The 20,338-nt window shown below is 37.4% G+C and overlaps 1 protein-coding gene across 1 annotated transcript in view; it reads left to right on the top strand.

The window, feature by feature from the left end:
* The window catches only part of TMEM168 (transmembrane protein 168), a 23,336-nt gene extending 18,194 nt beyond the window's left edge, over positions 1-5,142 (top strand). Inside the window, exon 4 of the mRNA XM_006859292.1 lies at positions 4,534-5,142. Within this exon, the coding sequence (XP_006859354.1) occupies positions 4,534-5,081 (548 nt within the window). The 3' untranslated portion in view covers positions 5,082-5,142. The remainder of the gene's footprint in view (positions 1-4,533) is intronic.
* Positions 5,143-20,338: the final 15,196 nt, after the last annotated feature.

The raw sequence follows: 20,338 nt of genomic DNA, 5'->3' as shown, positions 1-20,338 counted from the left end.
TGGTATTTTCAGTTGTCTCAGATGCATGTGAAAGTTAGACAATGATTAAGGAAGAATTAATACATTCGAACACGGGATTTGAGAAGAATATTGACTGTATCATAGACTGCCAGAAGAATTAACAAGCCTGTGTTAGAAGTGCAGCCAGAATGCTCTTTAGAAGCAAACATGGCAAGACTTCATCCCATGCACTTTGGACAAGGACCCGTCCCTGGAGAAGGACATGCTTCTTAAAGTGGAGGGTCATCGAAGAAGAATAAAATCCTCAACAAGATGGATTGACACAGTGACTACAATTATGGGCTCAATCACAGCAGTGACTGTGAGGATGGCGGAGAACCGGGCAGGCCTTTGTTCTGTCATACAGAGGGTCACAGTGATTGTGAGGATGGCAGAGGACCGGGTAGGGCATCGTTCTGTCATACAGAGGGTCACAGTGATTGTGAGGATGGCGGAGAACCGGGCAGGGCATTGTTCTGTCATACATAGGGTCACAGTGATTTTGATGGTGGAGAATTGGGCAGGGCTTCGTTCTGTCATACAGAGGGTCACAGTGATTGTGAGGATGGCGGAGGACCAGGCAGGGCATTGTTCTGTCATACATCTCATAGGGTTATTCTGAGAGTCAAAACCAACTTAGCACCTAACAACCACAACAGCAAATTCATCATCGTGGAATTCTTCTATTAGCCAGGACAGTTTGTTCCTGTGTTCATTTGTTTGTCACAAACTTTATTATGAAGAGTAGAAAAAGTAATGGAGAAAACATTTCTTAACAAGGTCTTTCCCTCACCCCCAAGAGGTAGATATTGCTCTATAATGAGGCAGGTGCATGTTGTCAGGTATCTGGACCACTGGCAGGTAACCAGGTGAACTTGGCCAATATGCTGAGTCCTCTCTTCAGTCATTTCACACCCTGGCCTGCCCTAGATACAGCCCTGAAGACTAATTCTGCCTCAGAACTGCTATTGATCTTCCTTGCGGAAGATATTTTAATCAATTCCAAAATCAAGTTATGAAGAGTTTTTAAGGAAACATTCTGATTAGACTGTACTTGGATTAGCGAGTAAGAGCAGGTCCAGAATGAAATATCCCTGTGAAAGATAATTTTTTATTTGCTCTTTATCCCATATACTTTTATTCACAGTACCTCTTAGAACTTGTAGTCTTTTGACATTTATGATTCCTGAAGTTTTTGCTGCTTTGTTTTAGGGTAAAACCAATTATGGTAATAATAAGAGGTACATAAATTAATGACAAATGTAGATAATCTATAAAGCAATTTATCACAGATAAACAAAGCCTTTAGAAAGCAGTCTCAATTGCTTGAAATACTATACAAGTCTCAAACACTTGATGGCTGTTATCTGAGATAAATGTAAGTACTTTGCATCTGGGCCCAAAGCCAAATGCAATGTTGAACTCATTCTTACCAGAAAACAGGAAAACAAAACAAGGGAAGAGCAATACGCAGTTTAAAAGGCTTTAATGCTGCTTTAAGTCTTACGTTGATGATATCTGAAGAGCATGTAACAGAATTTGGGTATCTTAAGTAGAATGAGCTAAAGAATATTGAAGTCATTGTAGACGGTATGTTGTTAGGCAGAGCTTTTAGTGGCAGATGGAATTTGTGCAGTAGCTCTTTTAATCTGTGTCATCCTTGATCTCTGGTGAAATTTAATAGAGCTCACAATAATGAAAAGTTAGCATTTGGCCACTTTTGGAAAAAGTGGTATCTTCTGGACTTATCAGTGAAGCAACACATTAATAATATGTAGAGACAGAATTGAAATAGTCCTCTCAGATGATACATACACATGAGGGTTGGGCGCTTAATGAAACAGATTTTTCATTTTAAGAGTCTAATATAGAGCAGGTTGATGAATAAAAGAAAATTAATTATACATAAAGAATGCAATGTAGCCAAGCTTAAGAGGTCATACTACAAGTAGGATCCAGAAAGGATTCTTTATATTTTTGGTGTTGTCATTTTTGATGGTTTAACAAGAAGGATGTTTACTCATGGCAGAAGTACGTATTTTTAACTTTGGTTGTTGAATGTTGTGCTAGTAAATTCAAACATACACCATTTTTTTCTGCTTATAAAAACAAAATATTCTTGTTGTTATAACCTGCTATATAAATATTCTGTATTTGGGGAAATACAGAAACAAAAAAAAAATATTTCCCAACACCAAACTAATACCATTGTATCACATATTTTTGCTTAGTATTTTCTCATGTCATTACAATGTTATAAATATTATTCTATAAGAATCCCTTATGCCCCGTAGTTGTGTTTCAGATTTAATGTATCTTAGATAATAATTTAAGCTGTTTTAGATAATAGGTTTTTTTTACGTAATTTTTTTTTTGAATGATTCACAAATTTGCATGTCATCCTTGCTCATGGGACGTGCTAATTTTCTCTGTATGTATCGTTCCAATTTTAGTTAATGTGCTGCTGAAGCAAGCACTATATGTAATTTTTTAGTCCCCATTTCCTGTACTTCCTTGGGCTTTTAAGTGCTGTCAAGTCAGTTTTGACTCATAGCAACCCCATCTGGGGTTTCCCAGGAGCAGCTGATGGATTTGCACCACTAACCTTGTGGTAAGTAGTCCAGTGCTTACCCTACAGTGCCACACCAGGATTCCTTGGTCAGTGCATTGTTGGAACAGGACCAGGGCTAAGGTGAGGTGAGGATGGCACTTGCCTCTGGCATAAAATTTGAGGGAATGCCGAAAATCTTGGGAACAAAGATGAACAACACTTTAAAGCAATACTTAAAAAACAACAATGAAATCGATGTAAAACCCACTTACTGTAAGACAGATATCTTTATCAGAAATTTATTTACTTTAGATCTCTCTAAGTATATGTATTTTTAAAGCCTTTGTGTATCATGTATAAACAGTTTAAAGATATGTCTGTCTTTGAAGTCACTTTTGGTACAGGTAGGAAAAGTATATCTTTTTCACTTAGTAGGTACCTACTTATAGAAGGAATACAGCATTGATTGTACTTATGGTGTAGAACTGAGGGTCAGCAAACAGTTTCTATAAAGATCAGGTGTTTTGGCTTTATGGACCTTAAGGTCTCTGTTGCAACTCCAAAGCTCTGCCACACTGCACAGTGAAAGCAACCATGAGTAGTATGTAAATGAACAAGTGTGGCTGTTACCCAATAAAACGTTACCTTTGGAAATAAGCCTGTGCAATTTGAAATTCATATAAAATTCATGTCACAAAAGTCTTTTTATGTTTTTAAACACTGTTGTACTTGTTAGTGCTGTTGGGTTGGTTCCAACTCAGTGATCCTGTGTAGGTCTTCCAAGGAGCAGCTAATGGGTTTGAACACACTGACCTTGTGGTTCACAGTCCACTGCTTTTCTGTAGAAATATAAAATTTATTCTTAGTTTGCAGGCTATACAGTAACCAGCCAGAGGCTGGATATGCCCATGGGCCATAGTGAGCTAAGTCCTGGTGTGGTGGAACATTAGTTTTCATGTATAGATTTTTTTTTTTCCCATTAAATTTAACTTCATAAAAAATGTGGGTTTTTTTTTTTTTACACTAATCAGAGTATTCATGATTAAAAATAAAACATTAGAATGTTTTATGTGAGTATCAAGAATGATTGGTATTTTTTTCCTTAAAGTTTAAAGTATATTTTTAAAAAGGTTTTTGGAAAAATACTTTAAAAGGTCCCATCTATTCTTTTGCTTACATATTTAATTCCAAGAATTTAAGAGTATTCTTCTTTTGTTTGTTTCTTCTAAAAATATAAACATATTTATTTAAAATACATCAAAATGACAAACAGCCATATCCCGCAAAGCCTATTTTCACAGCAAAATATGCACTGTGGTGAATGGTGGGGTTTTTATCCTGCCATTTAGAGGAATGTTGTACATTTGAGCTTTAGCGACTGAAAATGTTTTACACAGAGCTCATCTCTGGAACTGATTTTCACACAAAACCAGCCAAATGATCACTTTGCCTGTTCAGACACGAGAATACTGAAATGGCAGAATTCAAAGAGGAACACAAGAAGTACCGTTCAGTATCGCTCAAGGCCCTTCCCACCACAGTGCTGTGACGAGCTTGCCAGAAGCGCCTTCTTTTCCAGTCTTTGGAAAGAGTTTTACTTTGCAACAAAGACGTGCCCACCACCTGGCAGGGTGTGTGATACAAGCCTGCAGATGGTGACACCATTCTGTTTGAGGTCTGAGGTAACTGGTTCTTAGAAATATCTGCATCACCCAACAGCATCGAGATATCAGAGCTGGAAAAGAGGAAAATGGTAAGGTTTGGGGCTAGAAAAGACAAGTAGAAAAAAGCTTACAGCAGTTGCTTTTGAGGTGACAAAACCAAAGGTACAATAGAATTAAATTCCAAGACACGTGGCTGAAGAGCATAGACATCCATGTTCTTTTGGGAGGACTAGGCAAAGGAATGAGGGGTTAGTTCCCAAGAGTATTCTTAATCAAAGGCCTTAATGATTGCTCTACTTAATTTTCTCTTGTTCACAGGTGGAGACATATTCCGTCTTGACACACTTTTAGAATGGTGGAGAGAAAAAAATGGCTCCTTCTGTTCCCGGCTCATTATTGTGTTAGATAGCGAGAATTCAACCCCATGGGTCAAAGAAGTAAGAAAGATTAATGACCAGTACATTGCAGTGCAAGGAGCTGAGATGGCAAAGACAGTGGATATTGAAGAAGCTGACCCACCACAGCTAGGTGACTTTACAAAAGACTGGGTAGAATATAACTGTAACTCCAGTCATAACATCTGCTGGACTGAAAAAGGTCGCACCGTGAAAGCAGTCTATGGTGTATCTAAGCGGTGGAGTGACTACACTCTGCATTTGCCAACAGGAAGTGATGTGGCCAAGCACTGGATGTTACACTTTCCTCGAATTACATATCCACTAGTGCATTTGGCAAATTGGTTGTGTGGCCTGAACCTCTTTTGGATCTGCAAGGCTTGTTTTAGGTGCTTGAAACGATTAAAATTGAGTTGGTTTCTTCCTACTGTGCTGGACACAGGACAAGGCTTTAAGCTCGTCAAATCTTGATTTGGAGGCCTGAGTGGAATATTACTGACAGCCCCCGCTATCACTTATCACTTACTTGCCATTTTTGGATTGCTGTAATTTTATTTGTGTAAGACACGAACTTGCTACTTCTGTAGCTCCTGTCATTTTGTCATTTTTCCAAGTCATTAGGGAGTAAGTATTATCTTATACTGTAAGTATGTAAGGAGTTATAATTGCTGATTCTGTGTAAATGCAGAAAAAAATGATAAAAATAACAATGCACTTTGACATATGTTCATATATGTCTCGGATTATAAAAACAGCAGTTACATATGATCTGTAATGGTCAATGAAGAATTACTAATGCCTTTCTTTTATAGGCATACATTAGAAAATAACAGAGCAGATCCATTTGTTATTATTAGGAGAAAAATACCAATTTGCTTACTGAAATCTTTTTTTGAACAATAGGTTTGAGTCCAAGACCTTTTTTGTTTTTCTCTTAAAAAAGGAAAAAAGCCTTCCCAAAATGAATGCATAACATGTGGATGTCTTGGTTGTTATCTGTTACCAAAATATTTTTGTAGATCAAAACATTTTTTTTTTTCACATTGATAAGAGGCTAGAGCCTACAAGTTGTCCCTTCTTGCAATGTTGGGGTCTCTGAACGCACTGGTAATTTTAATAGTCTTTCTCAGGGTAATTTAATGCTTCCGTAATGAAAAATGTTTCTAGCTGCAAATTCCTTCCAAATAAATTATCTTCCTCCTCAAAAAGTACTCTTATAAAATAGAGTAATTTCTCATTGACTAATTCAAGCAGTTTTAAATATTTAGAAAGGCTTTTGATCTCTCTAGATAGAGTTAAGCTCTCCCATGAAAATTATTTTTCAGATTCCATGAATGATAACATTATTCTATTTCAGGTCAAAGGATAGGAAACAGGTTACTTTTTCCTTGTATACTTGTATTATGTTTAAAAAAAAAAAAGTATTCAGTATTAGCAATTTTAGTTAAACGTAACGGTGTGGTTATAATTTTTTAAACTCAATTTAGTGTTTTTTTTCTGATTTAAGCCTACACGAATCAGTGTATCTCCTAGAGGTAATTCACCTCCTATTCCTTTCCAGTAATCCTTACATTCTAGACATTCATGTTTGAGAAATAATAAAAGGAATATAATCACATTTGGGGATATTCTAATCTTTGTTGTTGCAATAGTGTGACTTCTTACCATTGAAGCTATTTCTCCAGCCTCAGAGAGAGAGCATACAGCCTCTGCCATTTTACACCTGTGAATCGGAAATTGATATTTTCATTAGAAAGAGGTCACTTAGCTTCAGGGAACTCATATACCACTATCTATGCAGCAGTTATAACCTGCTTAGTCTTGTGTTTTGATTGACTTTCCTAAGTTTTTTTAATAGAATTTTGGTAAGTATTAATTCTCCATTTAAGGTGCAAATAACAGTAATTAAATATTTTAGTATATTCAAAATTATAGTCATTAAAAATGTCCTTATTTACGAAAAGTTCATGCTTGCTGATAGGCTAGTTTGAACATTTCTAACATTTGGTCAAGTGTATTAACAGCAGCCACAGAAATGAAAGAGTATAAAGACTAAGTTTATACTATTTCACTTCATTATTGTGTTTTTTTTAATTATAACCTGATAGCTCCAAAAACAGTTAAATTTCTATTAAGTAAAATCTCCATTTACGTTTCTCTCTAAACCTATATTGAGCAAAGTAGCTTTAATTAAAGCATCTTCCTTTACTCTGAAAAAGCCAAATATAAAAGTAAATTCTTTATTCTTTATGAAGCAGTAGTACTAAGTTGGTACTAAAAATCACATTTCAAAAGGTAGCATACAGTTTAAGAGCCAAAAAATGTTTTTGGTATGCATTTTTTGTGACAGGATAACCAAAAAGGGTCTTTGGGCTGAAAATGTGACTTGACCCAATATTTTTAACTAAGCAGCTGTAGAATATCCATTTGACTGAATTCTACAAAAAAAAAAACAAAAAAAACTTCTAAATGACTCATGAAGATGGGAAAGCTCAATGGAAGAAGGCATCCTAACTTAAGCCACCAATTAAAACCAGAACACAAGTCACTGATAGGATGCAAAAGGAAAAACCAAGAGGCATAAAGTGATTGATTACTTTTATACCTAAAAAGTGAAGAAGAAAAAAATAGGTTTGACTTTTAATGAGACTAATTTTCCCATGACTTTCATTTTATGTGTCATCACATATTTAGGAAGGAGTTATTTGGAATGAGAAGAATTATTTTAGAACAAAGCTTTTATCATTCCACTAAGAAGAAACTGATAACATGGAGATATTTTTTGACATAATGTTGGCTTAATTTATTTCTGTATATGTTATCTTGCTAAAAACACAAAATCACTAGCCCCTTAAAAACATCTTTTAAGAAGGTATGCTCATGATGTGATAAATTAGGGAGCTAATAAGTTCTCTCTGTCACCATGAATTTTCAGTTATGCAATTATTTTATTCAGAATTTAGTTTTGCTCTGATTTAAACTCATCCTTCTGGTATACTTGGACTTATCTTTCTGTACCTTTCTATGTTGCTCTTCTTGATAAATACAGAATTCTATACAAAGCGTCTTTTTCAGAAGACCATTTTTATGACCAGTTTTCATAACTTGTATGCTTTAAAAAAATAAAATGCATTTATATTTAATATTATTAGTAGATAAGATTTTTGTTTAAGTAAAACTTTCACTAGAATCAACTTGTAACTATGTATATTTTGTTCATAATTTTTTTTGCATAAATATATCTACTGTTTGGGGAACTGCCTTTTTATATGTATTCTTTCACATTTAGATCTTGATTTTTTTTTACATTAGAATTTCTACATTAAGTTTCCCATGGGGGATATGATAGTTAATATGTGTATGTCAAAAGAAAATTGTTTCATTTTAAGAATGCGAATAATAAGTATATTTGGTACTAAATTCTCAGAGAAGTTAAATCTATAAATACTTTTGAATGCCTCCTTTATAATAAGCTGCTAGACTTTTTAGGAGAACAATGTTGTTAAATGTCATTGAGTCGGTTCCAACTCAAAGTGATCTTATAGGGTTTCTGAGGCTTTAAGTCTTGGAACAGAAAGCCTCATCTTTCTCCTGTGGAGTGGTTGGTAGACTTGAACTGCAGATTTCATGGTTCACAGTTCCATGCTTACTCTACGGATTTTGATATTTCTGGTACGCATTTACCCAGAAGAATGCCTTGCCCTTATAGGGAACATTAAGTAAAAATTTTTGACCAAGTGAGTGCGTTTAGAATCCTTAGGAGAAATGAGATTAACTTGATTTTAAATTGTTGCATTTTCTTTACAATGTTACTTAAAATGGATATTATTGTCAATCCTCATTAAACATATAGCTGAATAAAGAGAATTACTGAACCAGTGAAAGGAAAAACAGCAACTCTTACAACTTAAGGAATTTAAGGGTCAGGGTTAAAAAGCCAACCAGTTGCTATCAAATTGATTTCAACTCAGTGACCCCACGGGACAGAGCAGAACTGTCTGGTAAAGTTTCCTAAGCTGTGATCTTTATAGGGATCTTGGTGTGGCACTGTAGGATAACCACTGCACTGCTAATCACAATGTTGGTTGTTCAAACCCATCAGTCGCTCCTCAGAAAACCTGTACAGGGTCACTGTGAGTTCGAGCCAACTTGAAGGCACTTGACAACAACAATCTTTTTAACGATAGATTCAGGTCTTTTCTTTTGCAGACCCACTGCTAGGTTCAGACCACCAGTCTTTAGGTTAACAGATGAGTGCTTAGCCATTGTGCTACCAGGGTTCCTAGTGTCAGGACTAGGGAGGGGAAACAAGATTGGCTTGAATGGAAATGCAGCTTGAGGTCACCAAAGAATGACATTTACATGGTAAAATTAAGATAGAATCTTGACATTCATTTTCCCATTATTAGAAACGTCTAGATTGGAGAGTTTTCACAAATTATTTAAAAAAAAAAAAAAAAGTCTGACTCATGGACAAAGAAGGAATTTGGCTATGCTTATCAATGACAATCAAATTGTAAAGTAAAAAATCAGGCCCATAGGCCTAAAGTGCAAGGAGCCCAGGTACCATAGTGAATTACAAGCTGGGCTGCTAACCACAAGGTCAGTAGTTCAAATCTACCGGCTGTGCCAGGGAAGAAGATGAGGCTTTCTACTCCATAAAGATTTACAGCTTCGGAAATCCAATGCAGAGTCCCTGTGAGTTGGAACTGACTCGATGGCATGCAGCCACAACCAAGCTTAAGGATAAGCCAGTAAAAAGGTCATTGTCTAATTTTTAGAGCGTCTTCCCCATTCACTAGTTGAAATGAGTGTGAATCTAAAATATCAACAGCAGTAGTGTTTGGGGCAACCATTTTACTAAAGAATGCTGTTTAGACCAAAGCTAATCAGAAATTGAAAACTTTACCACATGACTAGGGTTTTTTCTCTCTTTGTTTCTATTATATATGAAAGCCATTTTGCTCAATTAAAAAAAAAAACTTCAAATTGTCCAGTCATCTTGAATGATATTCATACAATATTTAGATACTTTTTGTGATTATAAACTTAAAGTATTTAGAAGAAGTAGAGAGTTTTAGCAGATTTTTTCTTTGGTTTTGGTCTGGACTTGTTTATTCCAAATCAAAGATTTTCAGCAGTATACCAAGGATAAGTGGGGAGGAGGGCATATCTTTCTAGACTAGCAATGAAAACTCCATCTTAAGTAAACAAATTTTATATTAAAATACATACTAATGTATTCATGAGTACTATGCAATATTTGCATTAATTTTTACTATTAACCACAAGAAATCACACAAATTTTAGTCTTACAGTGAGCTATTTCTTCTCATTCCAAAATATCCAGCTTCTTCGACACATCTGGATATTAATGATATGTTATTATGCAGGGCATTTTTAAAAAAGAGATTGTTTCATGTCTTGGAATGCAGATAGCACAATAAATTTTCTCTAAACAAAGCACTGTCCATATGTATATGTGTATATATATGGAAATTTAGATGAGGGCCGTTTTAATGCAGCTTTACAGTAATGATACTTGTAGGTTCTTTGGAGTCCTTATGCATACTGATGTCTTGTTTTAAAGTACCAGGTATTTGTAAGGGAATTGTGTTGGGAATTTTAATTTGTAACCCCACATTCATGTGCTCTCATTTCTTTCCTACCTAGCCTTTAGATCCCTTTCTTCCTTTCTACATAAAGCAATTTAATTCATCAATACAATAAAAATGACAATGACTATCATCTATTGACTGTTTACTAGGCCCATGCTAAGCACTTCTGTATACAGGATTTTGAACCCCAGGTGTGGCGCACCCTAGAATCATCACTGGATTGCAAACCACAAGATCAGCAGTTCTAACCTTCCAGCTCCTCCTCAGAAACCCTATAGAGGATCGCTATGAGTCAGAACAGACTTGATGGCATTTAACAACATACATGAGTTCGTTAAATCCTCACCACCTCCTTTTATAGTAGATATACTTTTATGAATACGGAAACAGAGGCAGTGAACCTACATAACTTTCCCAGAATTACACAACTCTGTCTAAGAAATTGGGTTTTTAACTCACCTCAGACTCCAAACTTAACCACTACCTTCTCTCAGTTTTGTATCTTCAATGCCTCTACTAGCACTTTGCCCTTGGAATACAGTATGAATGTTCTCAAGGTTTTTGGTAGTAAAGAAATTCTACATCAGATCTTTCCTTTTTTGTTCATAACCAAGTTACATTAAAGATGGCAGTGTTTAGTTCTGTTCTCCATTGTGTCGATGAGTTAAAATCAGCTCAACAGCACCTAACAGTCTATGTACAATGACGTATTGTCAAATACATGATCTTACTTGATCTCCAGGGCATTTATTAGCCACTTTTCTCTAGTTTTCCTCTTGTCTTTGTGGCATCTATAATGCTGCTATTCTTGGTTTTATTTCTACTTCTGTGACTAGAGTTTATCACACCATTCAGTGCTTACTAAATTTCAATTTTTCCCATATCGCGTAAGTCCCAGACTGCTCATTTTATTACCTGCATTTAGTAGCCTCGTTCACACATGGGATATCAGTTATATTTCAAATCTCTGTCTCCAGCCTAGATACTTCAGACACTCCAGGTACATGTACTCAGTTGCTTTCTGAACATCTCCACTTGGATGTTTCACATGCTCCTCAACAAGTTCACATCAGAGCCTCAACATCCTACCCTCCAAATTGCTTCATTTCTACATGTGTGTGATACTGCCTCCACTGTATTACCGAAACTGAAAAGGTTTGCTTCATCCTTGACTGTCTCTCTTTCTTACTAGACATATCCAGTTAGTCTCCAAGGCCTACCAACTCTATTTTTAATATTTTATATAGCCATCTTGTAACTGCATTCGCACTGACTTTGTCTTATAAAGGGCTTCCCCACTTCACCTACTAGTTACTGTTACAGCCTCTTGACTGGTCTCTCTCCTGTCTCAAGTCTGCTTCAAGAAAAACTTCTATATTTTTGCCAGAATGATCTATATACTCCCTATGGCATTCACCAAAAAGGATAGGTTCCCTTGCCTTATTAGCACATTAAGCCTGCCTTTATGACCTGGCCGTTTCCAACATCTCTAGCATCACATCTTACCATTCCTCACCTTAATCTCTTGATATTTACACTCATTTCCAAGTATCTGAAAACATGTCATTTTTAAAAACAGCTCCACCTGGACTGGGAACATATACTGGTCTCTAAGCACATCAGTAAGGAGCTCTTGTAGCGTAGTGGTTACGAATCGGGCTGCAAGCTGCAAGGTCAGCAGTTCGAAACTACCAACTGCTCCGCGGGAGAAAGATGAGGCGGTCTGCTCCCGTAAAGATTTACAGCCTCGGAAACCCTGTGTAGGGTCACTATGAGTCGGAACCGACTCCACAGCACACAGCAACAACAAAGCACATCAGTAGTCAGAACCGACTTGATGGTACTTCATAACAACTGTCAGCACATCTGTCAGAGTGAATAGACAGGGCTGGTTGCATAAACCTGGCATGAAAAAGGGGACACATATAAGAGGCTTTTAAAAGACCATGAAAAAATGAAATTAAAAGGTAAGGTAGTAATTTTCCAAGAATTTTTTGAAGCCCCTCATATATGGCTTACAGACTTGCATTCAGGAGAGATGCCCAGAGCAGAGGGGACACACATCAATAGTAGTTAACAGATTAAACACTGACTGAATTTTTGTCATCGGTCCCCACTACAGCAGGATGAAGATGGGAGGGCCATGGAAGGTCAAGGCAAGAGCATTAGACCTTTTGGAGAGCTAGGTCTGGAGGGCTAGGACTTGGTCCCCAAGGCCATGCAGCATTATCAAGCTACCCGTAATCCAGAGGCAGGAATTTGCCAAGCTGATTTTTAACAGGACATAGAATCACTAGTACTGCTTTTACCCAGGCGGGGGTGCAAACCAGGATAGGGACTATATAGTCCAGTGGTGACGTAGGTGGCCCTCCTGCTAACTGGGTACCATGCACTATTTTGCCTGGTGACTTCTTTCCATTGATCGCTTGTAGGTAATGATGTTTCAACAGAGTTGGAAGAGGAGTTTCATGATAAATAGCATCATGAGGCACTAAGCAGTTCCCACATGGCTTTGTGCCCTTCAAGTGACATCTTCCATTCATAAAGACCCGAGACTGATGGCTATCACAGATCACCATGCATGATTCCTCCCACTCCTGCAATCTAGTGACTGCACCCAGAAGATTGGGTAATGCTGCTCAATTAGAAATAAGTCAACATTCCACAGTGGAGGAATCATCTTACCTTCATTCATCCCTGAGCCCTTTTAAGGGCTGCAGCTCATCAACTGGGTCATTCCATTCAAGGTCTTAGGAAATGACCCAAACTCAACCGTGAAGGAAGCCATGCCCTACTCTTGTCATACCTTTCTAATGGGATTATGAATCAACTCTTTCCCAGCAGAAAGAACAGGTCCAAACTCATCCCTGCGAGGAGACTCAGGATTCTTGGAGATGCAGAGTCTCGGCATTCTCTGACTATAGCTGAAATGTGTATATTCTGCTCCCACATGAATTTAATGTCTAAGTCACGTAGGTCTAACTACTTTTGATCAAATATTCTTGGCAGGGACCCAGGCTCTCTGTGTCTTAAGACGTGGGATATGGTGCTTTGAAAGAACTAGAGCCTTTGATTGCTTCAGACAAGACCTCAGCTCTGGAAGATAGGAGCTGAACCTCCCACCACCACCACCACCACCCCCATCTAGTATGCCACTCTTCAGTCCTGAGGAGTACTCAAGGGGTGAGGTTCTGGCACTTGCTGCACCCCAAGATTCATACATTTTACAGTGGGTACAGGAGCTGGAGGTGCTGCCAAGCACTAAGATGTGTTATAAGGTGTTGACTTTGCTAGGTAATAAATTTAGGGTAGAAGGAAAAGCTAAAAGCTCCAAGGAACTGGAGGGGTTTGGCGAGTATGTCTTATACCTATTTCTGGACACTGAGAGCCTGGGTGTGAACAGAGATATGATGTCCCAGGAGTCTAAAGGTTTCAGGAGTAATGCGCTAAGACATAGCTGCTTGCACAGAAACAAATGAAAACTAAGTCAATTTAAATTGAGGGTAACTCAGGTGGAGTTAGGCAGAGGGAAAGAATTAAGCTTTGGGAAAAGAGAACAAAAACCAAGGAAACCAGAGGAGACCATTAAGAATGTAGAGGTGATTTTCACAGAGAAGGTACAAGATCAAAGGAGAAATGTAAACATTTTATATAAGGTACCTGACAGGTTGTTATTGTTAAGTGCCGTTGAGTTGCTTCCGACTCATGGCAAATCTGTATAGGATTTCTGGGGAGCACCTGGTGGGTTTGAACTGTCGACCTTGTGATTTACAGTCCAGGGCTGATCCTACAGTACCACACCAAGAGTCCATAGTGTTGTGTAGCCCATACACTGAATAATCAGGACTCATTAGGTATCATTATAAAGCAACTTACCTCATTTCCCCACTATTCCTTTAAATTTATTTGACAGGTCTATTTATTCCTTGTGATCTAAATGAAAATTCAAACTGCTTAATGCTTTTTAAACACTTAGATAACAGGATACACTTAGAAAACAAAGTTTTAAGTAAGTAATGAGAATGACCATTTACATACAATGAGCAGTTTGCATGTAAAGAGTGGATTCAGTTCTACCTCTAGCTAGGCAAGACTATGGGCATCTCATCCTGCAGATTGGATGCTTTTTTTTTTCTATTCTTACTTTTTCCACTTACAATATTTGGCCCTTGGAGCAATAAGAGCAAGCGTAGGGACATAGAAGAGATAAAGAGGAGACAGAAAAGTTTGAACTTGAACTGTCTCCTGTTATCTGCATCTGCATGACGCTTACTCATCTTCACTATGACTTTTGTGGGCTTGTGGTGATGCTCCCATAACGGGTTCTCTCACCTGCTCATATTCTTTTCATGCCAATCAATTAGTTGCCATGGAGACCCCATGTATGTCAGAGTAGAACTGTATTCCATAGGATTTTCAAATTTTGACTTTTTTTGGAAGTAGATCACCAGGCATTGTTCTGAAGCACCCCTAGTTGGACTTGAACTCCCAACCTTTCAGTCAGCAGCCAAGTGCAGTAACTATTTGCACCACCCAGAAACTCCTGGTCTTTCTCTTGTTGTTAAGAATTATTTGGTATCCCTCCTTTGCCAGGTCTTTAAACAAATGTAAGAGTAATCTAGCACTGATGAGATATTGTTTTCATAGCTAGTTCACAGAACTTTGTAGTTGAAGATGACTGAAAATTAAATTTTTTTTTACTGCACATACAGGTCAAATGGCATCTAGAAGTACTTTATCAATGCATAAGTTAAAGTATTTAATATTTTAAACAATAGCCAAATCATAAAGATTTCTCAAAGAATTGATATATTTGATTATGTGAAAAATTTGAGCGATTTTTCAAATCCTGGAGCTCTAGTCCTCAATTCCTCTTGTGGAGGCACCAGGGATCTAACCTCCAACACTTACATAACAGGATACACTTAGAAAACAAAGTTTTAAGTAAGTAATGAGAATGACCATTTACATACAATGAGCAGATGAAACCTAAAAACTGCAGTCACTTCTACCTCTAGCTAGGCAAAACTATGGGCATCTCATCCTGCAGATTGGATGCTTTTTTTTTCTATTCTTCCTTTTTCCACTTACAATATTTGGCCCTTGGAGCGATAAGGGCAAGCTTAGGGACATAGAAGAGATAAAGAGGAGACAGAAAAGTCAGCCCAGCCTTACAAGGAAACATTCTCTCTACTTCTTGACAGAGGACAATGTTCCAACGAAGTGCCTATTCTGACTTTAGGAAGTGATTCTCCTCATGGATATAGTCACTAATGTCCCTTACCTCGATGAGCAGGAGTATTAACCACAGGCACAGCCTAGCTTATTCTGACACTAAAAGCAAGTCTTTTCAACCCTAAGCTAGGAATGACAACTTTGTACTGGCTAGGCTCAAACACTTCCATTTACAGGACTTCCTTAAGAAAACTAAATTTCTGAGATTGCTCATATTACAAATAAATGACTATTCAAAACAAATGTACCAACAAGAACACCTACACTTGCAGATAATACCCACCTGACCTGGCTTCAATGACTGGATGATCAGAACTCAACTAGAAGAAGAAAGAAGAGGAAAATAAAGAGTGATCTGATACAATTTGATGAACTTGACTTACACCTATGGATGCAGTAGCTCAAAAGAGGGAACAAATCTTTACAACGAGATCCCACCCCCTCCATACACAAAGTAGACAGGGATGGGCAACTTGGACATTGGCTAGCCAAAATGGGAGGGCTACAAAGACAAGAAGTGACTGGCTTACAAGCTTTCAAGAGGGAGCCTAGATCCAGTGGGTGCAGAGGAAGGTAGAATCTCCACTGAGTAGTATCCAGTCTGTCTAGGTGGGGCTGATGAAAGGAGATGGTGATAGCACTCATGTGGCACAATAGTGAATAACTGCACAGGACTAACTGTGAGGGTTGGAAATGTAAAGATAGACATTTTGTAGCAAAAGGAGGGGACTGGTTGACTTTGCAGCCCAGGACCAAAGGTCCTTGGAACTATCAAGGGAGAAGAGCGGACAGCGGGATCCTACCCAGAGAAGCAGTGACACCAGAGATGGAAGCAGAGATGATGACATGGAGATGGAGCAGCTGGGGACTTTAAACCCAGAGAGGGAGAGGGGCTGTGTGCTGATGACCGGGGAGCAGGCTTGCAGAGTGTACCCTTTGGTTGGCTGATAATGCATGGAGAGGATTGTAACCATGGCAATGAAACGGTATACGATAGGATGAATGTAAAGCTAATGTTTTACATGTAAACTATCACATAATTCACAATAAAACATTTAAAAAAATTAAAATGTGCCAAACTGAGCCTGCAGTCCTAGGCACAGCTACTCAGAGCCAAGGCTACGGACAGTTTGCCATGTGGGGTTGGTGAGCATTTATGAAGGAGCCCTGCATCCTGTATTTCCCCAAATTACAGTCAATACTGCACATGCGTTCAGTTTTCTGCTTGCGTCTCTGTTTAATTCTAAGAATATACATTCATTTGTTAAAAGTTGAATTTTCATTTCTGAAAAGATTTACACTAGAAAACAATGTAATTACATTAGAAGACATTTTAATTTGCAAATTCATTTCCAGCCAAGATTTGTGCAAAATAAAATCTAATTTATGCCAAAGCATATCAAATCTGCTAATCAATTCTCTTTTCATGACTTTCCAGGAAGAAGCTAGTGCTGGCTATGAGTCTTCGCACAGCACAGTTCTCTCCCAGCCATATTGCTGTTTTAAAGTTTTCAATCTATTTTAATGCTCTTTCAGAAATGAGAATTGCATTATCTGTTTACCACAAAATGAGAATTTTCTCCAAACGATAAAAAAGGAGGGTTTGGGTTGTTTTCCTTCAGGGTTATTTATGTCTAGGTAGATTCACTTTTATTTCCTTCATGTTTTTACTTTCAAATGCTTTCAATGCTGATTTGTTAATGATATTTTACTATCGTATTATATAATGCTGAAATGAATGTAGCTTATCCCAAGACCATTGCAAGAGAACAAGTTGGAGAAAGAAAGAAAGAAAGAAAAAATCATTAGAAAAGATAAATGGATGGTATTCGGGTCCTTAAACTCTGCTTCTAATGGCAAATTCCATGTAATAGATGAAAAGTTACCAGAAAACATGAACTGCCTCATTAACTTTATACTCAAGTTCTATCAGTGATTGATTTTTAATGCCGATGTTCATCATTTATGAGCTTCTGGCATCCTTTATATTAAGTTTTATAAGTAAAACTAGTTACATCATGAGGCTTACTGCATCATCTATATAAAGCATCTCAAAGAATAAGTCACAGAGAAGAAAGAGAAAGCTGATGAGACAGTATTGTTTTGTGATGCAAATGGCTAATTATTAAATGTCAAATGTGGCAGCTCTAATTGCCACTCTATTTGAAATGACCTTAAAAAATTGCCAACATATCATGAAGCCTGCTTTTGGAAACTCCAGATAACACTGCTTTCTTTTATTCTAGTTCCATGCTGTCCTTCAGCCAAGGTCCCTATTAATACCAAGTGGGGCCATCTGCATCACAATATACTTATGATTGATAGAGAGATAAAGATTTGGAAATTGCTGCATGTCAAAGAAAAGCAGGTTAAATTGAGCACAATGCATTAGTTTTCAACACAAGTTCTAGAATGCCAATGCCATAGATAAGGGTAAACAATTCACTGAGATTTATAGTTTCTTGGAATAATTAATTCATTTTTCAATAGGAAATAATTCCCACAGTCTACATCTGTGGAAAGAGATAATTGAAAACCTCAATATTATCAGTCAGAACAAGGCCAGGGGCTGACTGTGGAACAAATCATCTTTGGCTCAGATACAAGTTGTAACAGTTGAAGGAAATTAAGTCCATGAAAGCTAAAGTAAAATCTTGGATATATCTTACCTGAATTTAGAAACCATCTCAAGAACAAATTTGATGAATTGAACACTAATGAACAGAGACCAGATGAGTTGTGGGATGGCAAAAAGGACATTGTGCATGAAGATAAAGCAAAATGTCATTAAAAAGATAGGAAATAAAGAAAAGAACAAAATGGATGTCAGAAGAGACTCTGAAAATTGCTCTTGAGCATAGAGAAGCTAAAGCAATGGGAAGAAACGAAGAAGTGAAAGAAGTTAACAGAAATCTTCAAAGGGCAACTCAATAAGACAAAGTGAAATGTGCAAAGACCTGGAGTTAGAAAACCAAAAGGGAAGAACATGCTTGGCATTTCTCAAGCTGAAAGAAATGAAGAAAACATTCAAGCCTCAAGTTGTAATACTAAAGGATTCTAGGCGCAAAGTATTCAACAATGTGGGAAACATTTAAAGAAGATGTTAGGAATATATGGAATCTCTATATCAAAAATAACCAGTGTTCAACCATTTTGGGAGGTAGTATATGACCAAGGACTGATGGTATTAAAGGAAGAAGTCCAAGCTGTACCCAAACCTTGGCACTAAATAAGGCTCCAGGAATTGGCGGCATGCCAATTAAAATATTTCCACAAATGGAAGCAATGCTGAAAGTGCTCATTCATCTAGGCCAAGAAATTTGGAAGACAGCTACTTGGCCAACATACTGGAAGATGTCTGTATTTGTGTCTATTCCAAAGAAAAGTGAGCAAGTGGCATGCAGAAATTATTGAACATTATCATTAAGATCACATGTAAATAAAATTTTGCTGAAGATAATTCAAAAATTATTGCAGCAATACATTGACAGGGAGATTCCAGAAATTCAAATCAGATTCTGAAGAGGATGTGGAATGAGGGATATCCTTGCTGATGACAGACGAATCTTGACTAAAAGCAGAGGGGACCAGAAAGATGTGCCTTATTAGCTATGTAAAGGTTTTTGACTATGTGTATCATAACACATAACATTGTGAAGAATGGAAATTCCAGAACACATAGTTTTGCTTATGAGGCACCTTTATGCAGAAGAGGCAGTCATTTGAACGCAATAAGGGAATACCGTATGGTTTAAAATCAGAAAAGGTTTGTGTCAGGGTCTTACCCTTTCATCATATTTATTAAATCTCTATGCTGAACAAATTAATCTAAAACAACACTGAATTATATGAAGAAGATTGCAGCATCAGGATTGATATGCAAATGATACAACCTTGCTTGCTGAAAGTAAAAAGAACTTGAAGTATTTACTGATGAAGATCAAAGACTGCAGCCTTTAGAATGGATTCTACTTTAATAATAAAGAAAACAAAAATACTCACAATTGGAACAATAAACAACATAATTATAAATGGAGAAAACACCAAAGTTGTCAAGGATTTTGTTTTACTTAGATCTACAATCAATGCCCATAGAAACAACAGTAAAGAAATCAAATGATATATCGCATTGGGTAAATCTGCTGCAAAAGACTTCTCAGAAATGTTTTTAGAAAAAAAACAAAAAGATGTCACCTTGAGGACTAAATTGCCTCTGACCCAAGTCCATGAGAACCAAAATATGACCTAAAGTAGGTTGTTGTTGTTGTTGTTAAGTGCTGTCGAGTTGGTTCCAACACCTAGTGACCCTGTATAGGGCTTCCAAGGAGCAGCTGATGATCTTGAACCACCAATCTTGTAGCCCAAACTGACCTTGAGGTTGAGTGCTTATCCTATGGTGCCACACCAGGACTCTGAACTTAAGAATATGCCACCTAAATTTAAAGAGCATCTCAAGAACAGATTTGAGGGGAGATGCACAAGAACACCCATACTTGCAGATAGTACCCACTTGACCTGGCTTCAATGGCTGGATGATCAGAACTCCACTAGAAGAAGAAAGAAAAGAGTAATCCACTACAATTTGATGAACTTGACCTATACTTATGGATGTATTAGCTCAAAAAAAGGGAACAAATCTTTACAGCGAGGATCACTCCCACCCCCTCGGTACACAGGGATGGGCAACATAGACACTGGCTACCCAAAATGGGGAGCTACAAAGGCAAGAGGTGACTGGCTTACAAGCTTTCAAGAGGGGGCCTAGTTCCAGACGGGGTGGGGGAAGGTAGAATCTCCACTAAATGGTTTCCAATCTTTTGGGATGGGCTAATGAAAGAAGATGGGGATAAGACTCTTGTGGTACAATAGTGAATA

This window comes from Chrysochloris asiatica, unplaced genomic scaffold (genome assembly GCF_000296735.1).
Source record: "Chrysochloris asiatica unplaced genomic scaffold, ChrAsi1.0 scaffold00032, whole genome shotgun sequence".
In the NCBI taxonomy this organism is placed as follows: Eukaryota; Metazoa; Chordata; class Mammalia; order Afrosoricida; family Chrysochloridae; genus Chrysochloris; species Chrysochloris asiatica.
The sequence above is the reverse complement of the archived record's forward strand: the minus strand, read 5'-3'. Positions and strand labels throughout refer to the sequence as shown.